The following is an 18,835-nucleotide window of genomic DNA, read 5'->3' on the forward strand; positions in this document are numbered from 1 at the left end:
CTGTATCCTATCCCTGCCCTCCAGCGTATCTACCACTCCTCCCAGTTTAGTATCATCCGCAAATTTGCTGAGAGTACAATCCACACCATCCTCCAGATCATTTATGAAGATATTGAACAAAACCGGCCCCAGGACCGACCCCTGGGGCACTTCACTTGACACCGGCTGCCAACTAGACATGGAGCCATTGATCACTACCCGTTGAGCCTGACAATCTAGCCAACTTTTACCCACCTTATAGTGCATTCATCCAGCCCATACTTCTTTAACTTGCTGACAAGAATACTGTGGGAGACCGTGTCAAAAGCTTTGCTAAAGTCAAGATACAATACATCCACTGCTTTCCCTTCATCCACAGAACCAGTAATCTCATCATAGAAGGCGATTAGATTAGTCAGGCATGACCTTCCCTTGGTGAATCCATGCTGACTGTTCCTGATCACTTTCCTCTCATGTAAGTGCTTCAGGATTGATTCTTTGAGGACCTGCTCCATGATTTTTCCGGGGACTGAAGTGAGGCTGACTGGCCTGTAGTTCCCAGGATCCTCCTTCTTCCCTTTTTTAAAGATTGGCACTACATTAGCCTTTTTCCAGTCATCCGGGACTTCCCCCGTTCGCCACGAGTTTTCAAAGATAATGGCCAATGGCTCTGCAATCACAGCCGCCAGTTCCTTTAGCACTCTCGGATGCAACTCGTCTGGCCCCATGGACTTGTGCACGTCCAGCTTTTCTAAATAGTCCCTAACCACCTCTTTCTCTACAGAGGGCTAGCCATCTATTCCCCATGTTGTGATGCCCAGCACAGCAGTCTGGGAGCTGACCTTGTTAGTGAAGAAGTGAAGTCCTTGTCTTTAAGCAAGGACTGGCCTGTCTCCCAAGATCTGTGAGAGTGATGGGTCATCCTTCAGGATAGGTTGTAGATCCTCGATGATGCGTTGGAGAGGTTTTAGTTGGGGGCTGAAGGTGATGGCTAGTGGCGTTCTGTTATTTTCTTTGTTGGGCCTGTCCTGTAGTAGGTAACTTCTGGGTACTCTTCTGGCTCTGTCAATCTGGTTCTTCACTTCAGGTGGGTATTGTAGTTGTAAGACCGCTTGATTGAGATCTTGTAGGTATTTGTCTCTGTCTGAGGGGTTGGAGCAAATGCGGTTGTATCGTAGAGCTTGGCTGTAGACGATGGATCGTGTGGTGTGGTCTGGGTGAAAGCTGGAGGCATGTAGGTAAGCATAGCGGTCAGTCGGTTTCCGGTATAGGGTGGTGTTTATGTGACCATTGCTTATTAGCAGCGTGGTGTCCAGGAAGTGGATCTCTTGTGTGGACTGGTCCAGGCTGAGGTTGATGGTGGGATGGAAATTGTTGAAATCATGGTGGAATTCCTCAAGGGCTTCTTTTCCATGGGTCCAGATGATGAAGATGTCATCAGTGTAGCACAAGGAGAGTCGGGGCATTAGGGGACGAGAGCTGAGGAAGCGTTGTTCTAAGTCAGCCATAAAAATGTTGGCATACAGTGGGGCCATGCGGGTACCCATAGCAGCGCCACTGATTTGAAGGTATACATTGTCCCCAAATATGAAATAGTTATGGGTGAGGACAAAGTCACAAAGTTCAGCCACCAGGTTTGCTGTGACATTATCAGGGATACTGTTCCTGACAGCCTGTAGTCTATCTTTGTGTGGAATGTTGGTGTAGAGGTCTTCTACATCCATAGTGGCTAGGTTTTTTTCAGGAAGGTCACCGATGGATTGTAGTTTCCTCAGGAAGTCAGTGGTGTCTCGAAGATAGCTAGGAGCGCTGGTAGCATAGGGCCTGAGGAGGGAGTCTACATAGCCAGACAATCCTGCTGTCAGGGTGTCAATGCCTGAGATGATGGGGCTTCCAGGCTTTCCAGGTTTATGAATCTTGGGTAGCAGGTAGAATACCCCTGGTCGGAGTTCTAGAGATGTGTCTGTGCAGATTTGTTCTTGTGCTTTTTCAGGGAATTTCTTGAGCAGATGGTGTAGTTTCTTTTTGTAACCCTCAGTGGGTAATGGCTTGTAGAATGTGGTATTGGATAGCTGTCTAGCAGCCTCTTGTTCATATTCTGACCTATTCATGATGACGACAGCACCTCCTTTGTCAGCCTTTTTGATTATGATGTCAGAGTTGTTTCTGAGGCTGCGGATGGCATTGTGTTCTGCACAGCTGAGGTTATGTTGTGGCCCCTTGTGGCATGTAGTAGTTTAGATAGTTTAGTGTCCTTTTTCTTTTGTAGAGAAGCAAAGTGTGTGTTGTAAATGGCTTGTCTAGTTTTTGTAAAGTCCAGCCACAAGGAAGTTTGTGTGGAAGATTGTTTTTTTTAGGAGTATCCAGTTTTGAGAGCGCATTCTTAATCTTTCCCTGTTTGCTGTATAGGATGTTGATCAGGTGGTTCCGCAGTTTCTTTGAGGCACAAGCTGTCCCCATAGTCTGTGTGGTATGTAGATTGTAATGGATTTTTTACCGTCAGTCCTTTTGGTATGATGTCCATCTGTTTGCATTTGGAAAGGAAGATGATGTCCGTCTGTATCTGTATGTGTTTTTTCATGAAGTTAATAGATTTCCACTCCATACGGCTAAATTCAGTGCGTTGCATAATGACAGGTTTCAGAGTAGCAGCCGTGTTAGTCTGCATCCGCAAAAAGAAAAGGAGGACTTGTGGCACCTTAGAGACTAACCAATTTATTTGAGCATAAGCTTTCGTGAGCTACAGCTCACTTCATTGGATGCATGCAGTAGAAAATACAGTGGGGAGATTTTATATACACAGAGAACATGAAACAATGGGTGTTACCGTACACACTGTAACAAGAGTGAATTTCTGTGCACATTACTAATATTTAGACACACTGAAGAACAACAGAAAGGTCTGCCTATGGGAACAGATGCCAGGCTGCTTTACATTGTTTTGCCCCACAGGTGAATATAGATGTTTCTTTAGAGAGAAAAAGGTCTGCTTGCATGATGAAAACGATACTGCCCAATGAGAACTAGTAGAAGTGGGAATGTGAGATAACAGGAGAAAAAGCTGTCTGGAGAGGCCTCTGTGCATCCAAAACACCCAGAACTATAGAAGCTTTTAGAGGTTGATTTTTATCAGTGAAACTGCATGTGATCATTCAGTCTCCAAGCAGCCTGCTCTTGATAGTGTGTGTTTGAAAAATTAAACAAGTGGGGTTGCCCTGCTGTATTTGACAAAACTTGTATTGAGACCTTGCAGGCTTGCACAGATTTCAGCAATTCCTAATTAGAACAATGAAAGCATCTGATTTCCCATGACATGATGGCCACATTAACTGAAGTTGATACAGGAAGGTAGAAATTATATCTCCTTGTACCAGCAAAATTTGTTGCTCCCTATGAGGGAGCTGCTCTGAAGTACCACTACTTGCTGCCTTCTCTTGGGGTTGTCTCTAGAATAAGCTGCTCTCACCAATGCCAGAACTCCATAGGGGAACCATTGTAATGGAAAAGTTGACTCACTATAACTCCTGACCATCTCTGTCCGTGTGCTGCCCTTTTACTGTCCCCTAGTGCAAGAGAGGTTGTGACCGTTTTCTGACAATGCAATGTACTCCTTTGGTGGACAGTCCATTTCAGGGACCTTTCACTAGTGTCATCTTCAGCATAAATTGTTATGCACTGAGGGGTTAAGCTGGAGCCCAAAGTCTTAAACTAGTCACATAACTATCAGTGATCAGTATGGTTTAGAGAAAACTAGGATAAACTGAAATTATAATTTCATAGACAGACTCGTTTCAAAAACATCTGAGTTTATAATGCCTCTCTGGAATCTCCAGACTATAGCTTTGTTATGTAATCCTCCCATGTCCACATCAAATATCTTTTGTCATTTCAAGAATGACAACAAAGATACCTTTCCAAATATTCTTTCCCAGTTTCTCTTTCTTGGTGCATAAACAAAATCTAGTTTAATTTTTCTTAACAGGTTTTGTAAATATCACCAGGCTTTACAGTAATAGTCAATAAAGCTTGTACAGATGTATTTGTGTCCATAAGAGGAAGCAACTGTTTGATGAATTAGGATAATAAAATCTTCCTTGACATACAGGCTGTGAACAATACCGTATCGGCATGCCCAGCATGTCTCAACGTTCCTGTTAAGTTCCACAGCTTCAAGGCTTATCAGGCTACTTCTCAGCATTTCTCTGAATAGCATCTGAACCACAGATGTTGAAAAGAACACATACAGGAAATTCATAAGAGGATAAAAAAAATCCCTTGCTGCTTTTGTAGACTTTTTCTATGCCCACTAAAACTGTATTCAAACAGTGTGCATAATAACGTGTGTAAATAGTGAGAGGAGCTTTTCATGAAGAATTCTCAGTGCTTCTGCATAATGGATGTTAGCGATGAATGCGTCCATCCTCAGACTGACTTACACAGTTCTTCAGAGCTCACCTATTTTGTCATTAGAACCTTTCACACGCATAGTGGTCCTTCGCCACCCACCAACTGTGGATGCTTGTCTCATCTGCCTGTAGATGAAATAACATACACTTAAGGGCCAGATCCTCAGCTGGTGTAAATTATCAAATGAGGCCCATGCGCCTATGATAATTTACATCAGCTGCAGATCTGCCACTTAGTCTTACTTTGCACACTGGTTTACTAACTAGTTCATTTTGTGTTGTTGGAGACATAATGGACTCTGGGCCTGATTCTGAGCCCACTTGTGCCTGTTTTATATGGTAATACCCTTGAATTCAATAGAGTTACTCCTGTAACTCCTCTTACAACAGTTAGAGATCAAAGTCAGGCCTATTATATTCAGATTTGTGTTGGGACATTTGGATGTATTTGCTGAAACCAGGATCCCATTTGGCTTATCACCTCTTTTTGCTTCTTAAAATAAATATCTCTTAGTTGTTGACTCAGCTTTGCAGTTTTAAAATCTTATTGATATTCAGCACTTTTTAGGACCTTCCACCCAAGGATCTCAAAGTTGGGGTTCTGTTTTGGTTTTTTGAAACTGAAGTCTTCCAACACTTCTCTGTGATAGGTATCCCCCCATTTTATAGATGAGGAAAACAAACAGCCAATGCAGAAGTTCAGTGATTTGCTCAGGGACCCAAAGCAAGTCTTTGGCAGAGCTAGAAGTTAAACCCAGTTCTGCTCACACCCACTGTGGTGTTCTGCACTTGCTCAAGCTTTCTTTTTTTATTTTTTTTACTGATGGACCCAAAATGTCTATCCTTGTCTGAAGCAATTTTATTTAATACTAATCACAGCTTTCAAATAAAATGCCAAAAACTGTTATTTTGGAAAAAAAAACCTGTTAAGCATAATAGAGAATCATTCCTGTGAAGCTTTAAGGGATAGGTTTAGCAATGGAAGAAGGTTGGAATGTGCAATGTTTTCTTTGCATATGTAATTATGCAAATTTTAATGTGTAATTATATTATCTATGCCATTTGGAATTTTACTTGCACTTCACATTTATAAGTCTGCAGATCAATGCAGCCAGGTGGCCACTTACACAATGGTTGAATTTTGCCCTTCTATGACCAGCCTCCCTTGCTCTTTTTTTTTAACTTCCAGCTTTACACACAGTAAAAAAATATTCCATATCTTGATTTCTTTGTATTATTGATTTTTTGGTATTATTTTTCAGAGTTCATTTTGCACTTCTCATTTTATTTTCTTACAAATTTTGGTTGATCATGATACTTCTGAGTTCACTGCAAGCTATAAAATAGAATGAAACAATTAATCCTATTCATTCTTACTGCTTCTCTGATAAGAGAGTAGAAAGGTTAAGAATTTCCCACGGTAGCTACAGTGACTTAAAGAGGAAAAACTCTTCTGACAATAATGTGATGAAATTTGATTTCACTCATACCAGTATAAATCCATTAACTTAACTTCAGCAGAGATATTGGTGGGGTGAGATCTTCACCTCTGTTCCAGCCTCTGTATGCCAGGTAGGGGGGACTTTCAATTTTCTTGTGAAGAAAAGGCAATCAAAAAGCTATTACTGAGGCAGATGTTCTGGGCACATAAAGACGATTCATCATTCCAGATGTTGTTTTACAATGCTTGGGACAACTGAGGTACTGAGAAAAATTGGTTTCCTTTTGGAGTAATTTTAATATAAAGTGTTAGGATTCTCTACTTCATTGTATTACTTTTGCCTCTGTTGTTTCTATATTCAAATATTCCCCCACACACTAGATTTTCAATTCTGTTTATTTCAATATGGGTTATGGCTCGAAACACATGGGTATGTCTACACTGTAGCTGGGAAGGCGCTTCCTGGTGTGGGTAGACAGATGCATGCTAACTGTGCTCCCGTTAGCATGCTAAAAATAGCAGGGTAGCAAGATAGCATGGGTGGCAGTTTGGGCTAGCCTCCTCAATACAAACCCGCCCAGACCCTCTGGGTACATACTTGGGCAATGAGCCTGAGCTGCTGCCCATGCTACCCCAACTACACTGCTATTTTTAGTGCACTAGTTCAAGCAGAGCTAGTGCTTATATCTACCAGTACTGTGAAACATGTTCCCAGCTGCAATATAGATGTATAGTATATAAAATCAGAATCTTTTGTCTTGTACCTCTCTATTTCCAGTGCATCACCCTCATTATACATGCGTAACATATGTGCAAAATAAGGGCAGTTTTCTTTGCTGTGAGTGTGCATAGTGTTATGAAGTTTGTCTTAAAATGTCTGCCAAATTGAACCACAGTATTCAATTTATTGGACCTGAATATATCTAGGTTTGGCAGCTTTGATTATGTGCCCAAATGTTCACATAGGGTCTGATTATCTGAACAGTTGCCACTAGGCATAGAAGTTACTATTATGAATAGCCCTGTTCACACTGATAGCACTATCCATACCTGTAAGGCCTTTATGGAATTGCGTGGTATTTATTGATGGCAAAAAAATTTACAGCTGGCCCTGCTATCTGGTAGTCGGGTGGGTACGTGCAGATTAATAATTGATTTTTAAGACATACCCAGCAGCAACATCACAGTATCTTAAGTATCTACAATTTTTTAAAATATGTTCAGCAGCACGATGGTGGCAAACGCAAGCCCAGATTAATATATCAGTCATGAAATTATGCAAAATTCTCTGGATTGAATTACATTTGGTTGAGTTAGTACAAACAAGGAGCCTATGATTTAAATTCAATTGGAAAGTGAGTATTTTTGAGGGAAGGGGAAAATACACACAGTATCTACAGAATGGGGTGATTATATTCAATTCACGTAGGTAAACCTGGTTAAATAGTTACATTGAAATCTTTGAGGGTCTTAAATATTAATGTTATCAATAGGCTGAAAAAAATGTAAATTACTCTGGATGATGTGTAGGAGAGCTTGGTTCTGAAAAGATGTTTCTAACGGCAATTTTTCTTTGCATGACTGAGTACATGTGCAGATTGACACTTTACACAATTTTATGTTTATAAAGGTTACTAAATGGTTAATCAATTGTTATAAAGTCCAGCAGCCAGTAGGTTGCTTATAATAATCTATAACACCTTTGACTGATGTCCTTGCCACCATCTACAACACATACGATTCATGTCTGTGATATGTTTATTACATCTATTAATAATTTATTGGTATTTCTGTGAGTGTTCAGTGAAGAAAGGGCTGGACACTACAGGGGAATGCTTTGAAGAGCCTCAGGGACTGGGGTACACCTATTGTTCACCTGCAAAGCTAAGCAAGGACTAGCATAGCCCAAAGAAGACTGCTTGCGTGTCTAACAGTGCTGACACCCAGTTAAGTGCAAGCAAATCTGCTTCTTGCTGGGGCCAGGGAAGTAATAAGGTGACTGGGTACTCCAAGACCCATCAAAGTACCATTCCAGAATTATTGCCTTCCCTTTTTCTTTTGCAGGAAACAGATCTTATTCTGACCTTTAATATCTCAATGCACCGTTCTTGGTGGATGGAGAATGGCCCAGGCTGTACAGTGACATCTGTGACTCCAGCTCCAGAATGGGCACCAGAGGATCATCGTTACATCACTGTCTCAGGGTGTTTGCTTGAATACCAGTATATAGAAGTGGCTCACAGCTCCCTTCAGATCTTCCTTGCAGTAAGTGTTCACAATCAACCTCTCTTCCAGCACTTTTTCTAGAATTTATCTTACAGTGAAGGCTGACCTGCCTCACCAGTCTAAAACTGGGACTTCTTATGGTCCATCTAACCACTCAGAAAAATATTTTTAGATACCTATATTTTTGTAAACTCATTCTCCAAAATGGTTGTTTTTGCTGAAACTTTGGGGGGGGGGGGAAGGGAATAAGCTTGGGGTATAGAGCAAGCATGGAAACTTTCTGCCATGACACAAAGGCTGTGAAATTCTCACTCTATTGATGTCAATAAGCAAAATTCCCATGTCTTCAGTGGGGCCAGATTTTCACCTTTAAAGTGTGACAAAGTTATAAGCAACTGAAAATGGGCTTGTAGTGTAAAGTGTTCAACAATTTTAACTATAGACGCTGGTACCAGCTCTGCCTATAATAATGATGATTGTTTCTATTGTCACAGTATTTAGAGACTATGATTGAGTCCCCATTGAGTTTAGCATGTTCAAATGGGTAAAACAAAGACAGTACCTGCTCAGGCAAGGGCACAGTCTTGGATTATGACAAATTGCAACTTGTGGATAAACAGACAAATAGGCTTGGGGTGGAGGGGACAAAGTAATAATAAAGACAGGTGTCTTTGCATAAATATGTAATGACAGGATAGTGTTCAGGCCCAAAGTCTGTAGCTCAGCCTCATCTCCAAAGTCGATGTTAAGGATTTTTTTTCTAACTCAATTTTGTGGATAATAATGAGGGTTGAGTGAAAGAACAAAGAAAAAATATCGTTCAGCGTAGGTTCTGTTCCCATTCAGAAATACATGGTGTGTTTTACGTCAGATCTTTTAGAGGTGTCAGTGTCTGAACACAGCTGTATTTCTAGATAAGGCCTCGCTTTTCATGCCACAGAAAAAGTACAGAATGACAAGCTATCAGATTCTGTGTTGAAATCCCAGCATAGTTTAGCCAACCATGGTTAGGCGTTTTATTACTGCTCATGTTACCATACCTGTAGTTATTATAGGTACCCATTTACAAAGAAAACATTTGGGTCAATTTTCCAAACCATCATATTGGATTGCATAACACATAGTTTAAATGTTTTCTTAAAAATAATGACCACTGTTTGGCATGTAAATACAGAAATAGAACCACGGGGTGACCTGCAACACAAAGTTAGACAAGCAGAGTTTTCTTCTCTTTTCAACAAACTAATCTCCAAGTCTCTGCCCAGATTTATCCCTGGTTAGTGAAAAGAAGTTGATCTTTTCTTTCAATTCCCTTTTATGGGCACTTACGTGGATCTTGGACTTTAACTGTAAAACCGTAAATTGCGACCTACAAATTGGTTACTTGCTTTAAATTTGTTTGGTTTTTTTCCCCCTGTGTTCCTGGCCAGTATCAAGTTAATGTTGATCTTAGCTTTTGCAGGGACAGTAGCACCACTGGTTGCTCTTAAATGGGTTCCTTGCAGATAAATGTCTCAAAAAGGAGTAAGGAAATAATTCTGATTGGAGCTGACTTTTATGATTCTTTGAAAGTGACATAACATATTCAGTGCATTTTCTATGACTTTTTACTAGGTTTGCAAAGTGTGCAGCTAAAGGAAGTTGTGCAGTTCATGTGTGTATGACTTAGTGAAAAGAGTACTTAAGTACATTATGCATAGGGAGAAGTGAGAGCTCTTGGCCCCATCCTTTTACACATTAAATAGAGGGGTTTAGAGGGAACTGTATTTTTGCAAAAGGAAGTTCTGCTGATGCACTACAAGAACTCCATAGCACTTAAGGTTCCCAGGGAAGTGATCTCTCCTGAGAGCTTCCTAAACTGTGTTGGACAAAGTGTTTTGGTGCCATCTAGCCAAATAGTGCCAGATTATGGAATTTATATGTGCTATTACAAATATTATGCGAGTCATCTGTAGTTATACATTCTGAAGAGTGTTCGTTTATAGATAGTTATTTTTTCCTTTTCAGATCTAAAGTACCTTGAGAACATTAAAGAGTCTGACCTACACTCTCAAAAGTCAAGAGATTCACCCCTGTGCAGAGGACCAGCCCCAGGCCTGGGCACCACTTATATCCCACATACATTCAAAATAGGTCTTAAGAATAACACTGGGGGACGTAAGTGATGCCCAGATCTTGTGCTGGCTTCCGTAGAGGATAGAATTTCATTCAGTACGGATAAACATCAAGGCCTGTTTCCTACCAATACAGCTGGTAACTTTGAAGAAGCAACAGAACTATTCTGATTAATGCTGTTCGCAATATTCTGAGCTACTGAAAGCAAGTAGCCTTGTAAAAACTTCCAAATTAGGAACAGTTATCAGAGAGGTACCAAATGCAAGGATATGCCTTCATAGAACAAGGACGATCCTTATCTACCATGGTGTTAGAAATGCCTAAGATAGTCACTTTGTGCCCATTTATGGTTGCCTGATAGCCATGTTGATTTTTTATTACTTTTTAAGCTCATCTCTTGATTGATTTTATGTTGACAGTTGTTGCTCTTGAAAGGACCGCTTGTGATTTCACCCAGATATTGTGGAGGTCTCATGTGAGCTTGTTATGCTTGACTTGCCTCTCTGAAACTGTGCAGTATCAAAGATCCCAATGCCACACCTATTGTGCTTGTCAGCTTTTCCTCAGTGCTTCATTGAAAATAAAAGAAATCAGGAGCTAAGCCTCAGTTGTCAGCTGTGTTTCTGGTTTGGTTCTTTTCAAGCCAAGCTTGGCCTAAATTTTATCACTTTCTTTCTGTGCTGTTCATCATCACACCTCTCCACCTCCCCTACGCCCACACCCCCATACGCAGTTATGTGAAAAGAAAGAAAGGAATCTATTTCATTTTTAGTTCTGCAGCCTGCAGCGCTGCAAAATAAACATTTTTCAGGCACCACCTGCAGCATGCAGCTGTAGTTAGCAGAGCAGAACTGCTAAGGATGTGTGATTTGTTCTGTTTAGTATGAAGCCCTGAGCTTTGGGAAAAGATGTGGGGGAGAAATTTCTACAAAACCATCCAACACATTCCTAGTTAATACTGCAGTTGAAACTGCTAACTCAGAACCTTAGCTTCATTATGTCTCACAAAGCAACAGAGGTTTTATTGGAGTAGCGTGTCCACTTACTGATATCAGTGAGGTTTTTGGTATGTTACTCAGCTTTTGCTCACTACTTACTCAGACAAACTCTATTTACAAGTGTGAGGGGGGTCAAGCCTCCGCACCTGGCAGTTGCGGTCCATGGTGGCAGCCCCATTTGTGGTTATGGGGTAGGGGAACCCAGGCCCTTCCACTCCACTGGATTCTATAATGCAAGAGTCTGCTACCTGTGGTTCAGCTAATGCTATCCCCCGGGCTTCTCCCTACTGCTATACCCCTCCCCTTGGGGCACATTATGGCTGGTGATTGTCCCTGGTGACCTGGTCCACAGGTCTCAACGGGGTAGAGATCCCCTGCTCTGTGCAGCAGACCTCCACCATGCCTTTAGAAGGTTTATGTGATAAATCTAGGTCTCTTTCCTCTTCCCAGGTTGCCAGATCTTGTAATCCACTGCTCCCATCCAGTGCATCACCTGAAAGGACTCAAGAGTGCTGTCCACTCCAGTGCTGTCTGGCCTGAACTTTAACTCAGAGTTGGGCAGTAGCAGCAATACTCTGATGCTGGAATTCATGTGGGTGAACACCCTTGTCATAAGCTTGCTTCTGATACTCTTGGGCCCTTAAAAGATTTTCTTTTGCAAAGGACACTAGTGTCGTCATCGTTTCTAGTAGCTGCCAAACATACTGTATTACCCTGATGACCCTGGGCTCTTTCTTCTCCCATGTTTCTCAAACTAGATCTAGGGTCTCCCAGGGTTGCCTCTCATACAACAACTTGAAGGGCAAGAACCCCATTAAGGTCTGGGGAACCTTGTGTACTGCAAACAGAAGGGGTGGTAAAAGGTGATCCTAGTGGTGGGGGTCTTTAGCCACAAACTTTCTTAGCATCCTCTTCAGGGTCCCATTGGAGCATGCAACTAGCCCATCTGTTTGGGGCTGGTAGATGGATTCTCAGAGATTTGATTTTCAGCAGCTCACGCAAGTTCTTCATCGGTCACGACATGAAGTTCATTGCCTGGTCTGTTTTTATTTCCTTGTGGATTCCCACCCTCATGAAGACCTTCATGAGCTCCACTGCCATGGTTGCTGCGTTCATTGTGAGAAGCGGAATAGCCATGCACACTACACACTGCAGGCCTTTCAAGTCCATACCAATTCTCTCAATGGGGGTGTCTGCAAACGCATCAGTATCTGGGAGGCCCTTGGGGTATTCTTGGGCTCTGTCAGTTGGCACTCCAGGCAGGACATAAAATAATCTCTCACCGGTTTGTGGATGTCCAGCCAATAGAACCAGTTGCTTTCTCCCTCCCTAGGTGACCAGCACATGGTACTCAACATGCAAGACAGAGTAACTCCCTCTTAGAGGGCCAGGGTACCAGGAGTTGGGCCTGGACTTCATTGGTCTGGGGGGTCATATGCCCAGCTTAAGGTGAGATCTTTTTTCTGTTCCCCAATTAAATCCTTGTTTTGGGTCAGGCATTTCATACCCACAGGTGTTGAGTTTGCAGGTCCTGCTGATCTCTCAGGGGCGCCTCTGTCTATAGTGAGGCCCTTCCCCTAGATCTTCTTGCTCTCCTGTGTCAGCCAGTTCTGCAGGCTCTGCTTCTTCCCCAGTGTCAGGGTCACGATCACGCCCCAAGGCCGGGTCTCTTTTCTGCACCTGCAAGACGTCACCAAAGTACTTCTAGTCTTGTCCCAGGATCATGAGTTAGGCAAAAGCAGCTGCCCCCCGCACACTGAGTCTCAGTGTGGTTCCCCATGGTCAGCTGTATTTCATTCATGGGGTACAGGCACAGGTTCCTGTGTATACACTGTAGAAAGATCACACAGTGGCCCATTGGTCTGTGATGGAGATCTCAACCACCTTTTCCTTCACGAGGGTCTGGCTGCAACCAGAATCTATTAGTCCCATCACCTCAGTCCCATAGACCTTGCTTGTGGGATCTAGGAACAGCCATTCAGGCCTTTCTGTAGTTACAATCCATAAAGGGGCAGTTGCATTGAAAGTGGTGATGCTGCCCACAATTGAAGCAATTGCCATCCAGTGGGGCTGCTGTCTGTCCCCACCCCGTTGGGATTGTCCTGTTTGGAGGAGGGCCTCTGTGTCTTGGGGTGCTCTTATTCAGTCTCATAGTCTCTTCCTTGAAAGGAATTCAGACCCTGCCCCAGCTGATGGTCTCCTGTGCCCCGTTCTCTCCGTTGTGCTCAGCCCTCCATATCTGGTGATGGCCTACACCCTTGGGGTCCAAGGGATTGGACCTTCAGTGGCCAGGTAATTTTCTGTGAGTCCCACTGCCTCCAACAGTAGGCAGTGTTTCTCTCTCCTCACATCACCCAACCACAAGGGACTGGATAAATTGCTTGAGGACAATATCTTCTGCCACCTGCACCCCGATGTGCCCTTCCAGAATTAGCCAGTGCCCATAATAATCCTTTAGATACGGGCCACTACCATCAGGGCAGTCATTTTTCCTTCTGGAAGCGTTGTGGTAGGTCTTGGGGGAGATATTGAAGCAGTCCAAGATAGGCACCTTGACCTTCTGGTAGTCTCAGGCACCCCCAGGATCCAGCACCCTATAGCTGCCTGGGCCAGCCCTGTCAGATAGGGGGCCAAGAGTGTGGTCCAATGATCTGGCAGCCACAATGATCACCCATTTGAACGTCCCTAAAAAGCCTTTGGGGTCATTCTGTGGGCCCATCTTTGTCATCTTGACTGGTGTAAGGACCCCACCCCAGAGGACCTTGGCCCTAGGCTAGCAGCAGCTCCTGAGGGTTGTAGGAGCACCGACATCAGGTGGTGATGGTATTCTTGGTATTGAGTGGGCCGTTCCCAGATCAATTGCTGGTATTGTGAGTCCAGTTGTTGTAATAATTGCTTCTGTTGTTGCTGAAGCTGAGTTGCCTGTTGCTATTGGCTCTCCATTACTCACTTCTGCAAGTTTTCCATCTCCATGCCATCCCTTCTTATTTTTTCCTTGCTCCTCTTTTGGCCTTTTTTATGTCCTTCAGCAGGACTAGGCCATTTTGCCTGCATTCTCCACCAGTTGTGAGCAGGCGAGAGCCTCCTCACTTTGTGATTATAGTTTGAGGCAGCAGCACCACCTGGCCGTTGTAGTCCATGGTGTCAGCCACACCTGGTGATTATAGAATAGGAGAACCCAGGCCTTCCCACGCCACTGCATTCTGACCCAGAGACTCTCTGGAGCATTGTAATGCAGGAGTCCACTACCTGAGATCCACCTAATGTTCTCCCCAAGCCTCTTCCTACTGCTCTGCTCCTTGCCTTGGGTTTGTCTTGGTGGCGGTTGTTCCTGGCTACCTCATCCATGGATCTCAGCAGGGTAAGGAGTCTTGACTTTATGCAGCTGACCTCCACCTAGGAATGCCTTCTTGGCCTAGTGTCTCTGTAGCAGCGAGTGCTGTCGGGGCGGAGCCCCCTGGTATGTTCCTGCATTCTTAACTCTCCAGTGTATGGTTATCCACCCCATCACAAGAAGCTATGCCAATTTACACCACTTGAGAGTCTGGCCCAACTACTAAGTAAAAACTAAGTAAAAACTCTCACTAAGTAAAAACAGAGTAAAATACAGAAAGATTCAACCTGATACAGTATTTTCAAAATACCATCTACTTGTAAAATATTTACTTTTTCATGGTTCCATTGACTTTCTCTGAAATGCAAGAACTCTATTTCCATTATCCGTCTGCTTCTGCAAATATGAGCAACTTCCTGGAGAACTCTGCTTGTAGAGCTTTCACCTACCTCCCACTTACCAAATGGTCCTTAGCAACTCTTTAGTTTGGTTCCTGTTTGTCTATTCATCTGTGCTGGCTTCATGGTCAGCAAACATGTAGTGGGCTGATCAATAGTACAGTCTTTCTCTGGCTCCTCTGTATGACCAGACTGAGCTATTGTGGTGATGGAGCAGCTTAGACACTCAGCATGCTCCATACTTTAAAATGTCCTCATTCATTTAATGGCTATTGATTTTGGCCCTGTATATCAAAGTCATAATTTCATGTTCAGACCTCCTGGGTTATCAGGGATGAACATAATTAAATTACAAACTAATCTCTGGGGATGGTTGTCCCAAGTAAAGGATGAGGTCAGGTAGAAATACAGTGTGAGGATGTCTGGTTTACTACTGGTCTGTGAATTAAATCATTGCCGTGGATATTATCCATAGACGAGATACTGGGTGAAATCGTAGCCCCACTGACTTCAGTGGGAGTTATGCCATTGACTTTAATGAAGCCAGGGTTTCACCCACTTCATAGGCAGTGGCTGTGCTTATTTTCCCACTTTGGGCAACAGTATAACCTGTGGCAGGATATTTTCTTTACCTCAGCACTTCTCCCTCAGGCAGTGGGGGGCCTGGAGTAAATCAGTCTGTCTCTGGAGGGTTTTTCTCTTATCTCTAGTTTTATTTTTCCCTACTTACATGGTGGGCCTCAGGGTGGGCCCAAGAAGTTATCTTAAGAAAAACAAAACAAAAAAAATACCCAAAACCCACACTTACAAGGAAAACAGAAATACTTTTCCCTGCCCCGCTCTGTGCTTGCTATACTGGCTTGCTTGCTATACTGGCTCCCTTGCTATACTGGCTCCTAGTTGCCAGTACTTCCCAAGCAGGTGTTAACTTAGTTTCTTTCCCTATAGCGAGGGGAGACAGACTTCCACCAGGAAGTCTTTCCTTCATGCTGCCACTACCCCTACTATAGCTTGTCTCTGTTCGCTCCCTTTCTCACTCTCTCACCAGAAAAGTGTTTTTTTTAAAGGTCACTGGCAGCTCTTAACTGGCCTCAGGTATTTCCAGTTAACCTGAGGTAACCTTTTTTCAGCTCATAGCAAACAGGGCCTTCACCATTCTAGGGCTGATACATTTGCCCCCCTCCAGTCTCTCAGATCTGCCAGGACTGACTTTGTCATAGATTGAATCCTGACCTGGAAAGTTCACATTATGAAACTAATTCAGTCTTCATTCCATTTGAGTCTTGAGCCTCTGTGCTAATACTAACAAGAGAGTGACAACATGGATGGTGATTCTTAGGTTGTGGACAGCTGTCCACTCTGATTGAACCAATACCACTGTCTAATTTACTTATTTTAAGAGGAGATCAAAGGTTATATGTACAGCATCATTCATTAGCAGCATGCTGAGCTATCTCCTCTCTTTCCTATAAAGTCAGTGACTGCAAAGCATGAGTTTCTGATTATCTTCAAGAAACACACGTGGAACAATAAAGTCCAATCAGAATTTGAAATATAAGTTTAAAGATGTGTGAATATTTCACCTACTGTAAGAGTTTGGGCCCTGTTGTATATTGCCCTTTTCCAGCTGGACCCGAGCTTGCTCTGGTTGAGCCAGCACCCTTCCTGTGGGAATTCGGCCTGGAACCTTCCCACCTTGTCCAGGAAAGGTAGTTTCCAGCAGGGGCAGTTGCTGTGGAAAACTTCCCAAGTCTGTCCCTCAGCTCCCCACTCACCCACCCCGGAAGTTTCTCAACCCAAAATTTGTGTCTCTTACCTCAGAGCCTTTTGATAATAGGACTTCCCACAGTTCCCTTCTGTCCATTTTTTATTTCCGGAAGCAGTTCCTCCCAGCAATTGTTTCAGCCTCTGGCAGGTATTGCAGCTCCTCCTCTCCTTTTCCTGCTCCTCCTTTTATGAGGATCAGCCAGTAAAGCTGCAATTCTTTTCCCAATGGGTAGAGCTAATCAGCCAGTTGCTGCCTCTGACCTCAGTCAAACGGCATCTGTTATACCTTCACACCTATATACAAATATAAGATCTCTTTCATTAAATATAACTTGTCCAGAAACTGGGGCAAATTCAGATCTAGGGAAGGCTGGCACTCCCACTTTTGATTTCAGTGGGAATTGCACGCATTTAGGCCCCGATCCAGCAAAGCAGGAAAGCACGTGCTTAAGTCCCACTGAAGTTAATAGGATTCAATGATTTGCTTAAAGTAAAGCATGTGCATAATTGTTTTGCTAAACGAGAGCCTTAAAGCACATCTGAATCTGGTCCTCATTGTTTAAAGAGGAAGGATGTTTTTGTAATTAAGGCACTGGATGGAGATTCTGCCTCAAGATCTTCTACAACAGACTTTTTGCATTTCCTTGGGCATGTCACTTCATCTCTCTGTGCCTCGGTTCCTCATCTGTAAAGGAAGGAAAATATTTTTTGTGTATCTCTTATCTGTTTTGTAAGTAGATTGTAAGTTTTTCAGAGAGGGGACTGTCTCTTACAATCTCTGTGTTTGTACAGCATGTAGCACAGGAGGACCTTTAAGTAACACAAATAGTAACAATAATTACATTTCACATAGCAGTGGAGTTCAGAGTCACTATGTGCAACTTCTATCAGTCTATATTTTACTTTCTGATTAGCCATTACCTGCCTTCATTCCCAAAAGGCTGTTCCTTCAAAAGTACACAAATTAAAATCCATTTGTAGATCAAAACTTTGAAAATATGCAAAACAAAGATCAATCATGCAAATAAGTGTGAAAGAATTACATATCTATTTGACAACACAGATTTTGGACTATTTATTATGCTTGTCTTTTACTTCTGCACTTTCACACTCACAAGTCTATTGATTTTAGTGGAATGAAGTGCCTGAGTTATGGGAATACGATTAATGCAAAGGAATCACCTTAGGCAATTTGGTTTTTACTTATACAGGCCCTGAAAAGATGAACTGTGTAACATGTACCACTAAATATGATACAGTAATATTACTCCAAGTGAGTAAGCATTCCTTCACATACTATAAATACATTATTGCTGGTAACTTAACGATGAAATAAATAAAACCATAGGAAAATTAGTGTATGTAAATATTGACCAATACCATAATAATCTTGTTAATGGCCTTAGTACGTTATATGTTGTATATTGTTTGCAATTTTTTTATTCCTTCCTGTATTAATACAAGAAAACATGCATTACAAGAACTACCATTATACCATCATTAAAAATTATTTCATGGTTTAGAAAACTATAATCAATACTTACTAATCCAGGTTGCTTATGGTAAATACCTACCACTCAGAAATCTGCATAGCCTTTTTAGTTTACATGATCTTTCAAGCTATGATATTGTCAAATTGATTTAAGCCGACATGAAATGTAATTGTGTTAAGATTAGAGAGGAAGGAGGGCCCAATGGATAGCATGCTAGTTTAGCACAGGGGGGATCTGGGTGCTACAGACTTCCTGTGTGACTTTGCGCAAGTCACTTAGTGCATATATAAGTACTTAAGTCACACAGCTGCTGGGAGGTGTGATTCCCAGCTTAGATTGGCATACATGCACAAGCTCTGCTGCAGCGAGTCTGCTTAAAAATAGCAGTGTGACTATGGAGGCTTGGGCCAGTCGCCTGAATACAATCCTGCTTAACCCTCTGGGTACATACTCAGGTGGCCACCATAGCTATACTGTGATTTTTAGTACACTAAGCAGAGTGTATCATACTTCCTAGCTGCTGTGTAGACATATCCTTAGTCTCTATGTCCCTCAATTCCCCATATATAAAATGGGGATAACAGCTCTTCCCTACCTCATAGGGATGTTGAGAGGATGAATGCATTAAAGATTGTGAGCCAGTCAGATACAGTATTGATGGGGGCCATATAAGTACTT

At 42.6% G+C, this 18,835-nt stretch overlaps 1 protein-coding gene across 9 annotated transcripts in view; it reads left to right on the forward strand.

Annotated features, from left to right (window-relative positions):
• NKAIN2 (sodium/potassium transporting ATPase interacting 2) overlaps window positions 1–18,835 on the forward strand; it is a gene marked incomplete at its 3' end in the record, with an annotated part of 793,559 nt that overhangs the window by 677,308 nt on the left and 97,416 nt on the right. For 7 of the 9 annotated variants that reach the window (XM_084624347.1, XM_084624342.1, XM_084624344.1 and 4 more), the window contains one exon: window positions 7,891–8,091. The exons of the other annotated variants lie outside the window; for them this stretch is intronic. In XM_084624347.1, coding sequence (XP_084480473.1) covers window positions 7,891–8,091 — 201 coding nt within the window. The remainder of the gene's footprint in view (window positions 1–7,890; window positions 8,092–18,835) is intronic. 9 annotated transcript variants of the gene reach the window in all.

Source organism: Lepidochelys olivacea, assembly GCF_965140295.1.
Source record: "Lepidochelys olivacea isolate rLepOli2 genome assembly, chromosome: 3".
Classification (NCBI taxonomy): domain Eukaryota; kingdom Metazoa; phylum Chordata; order Testudines; family Cheloniidae; genus Lepidochelys; species Lepidochelys olivacea.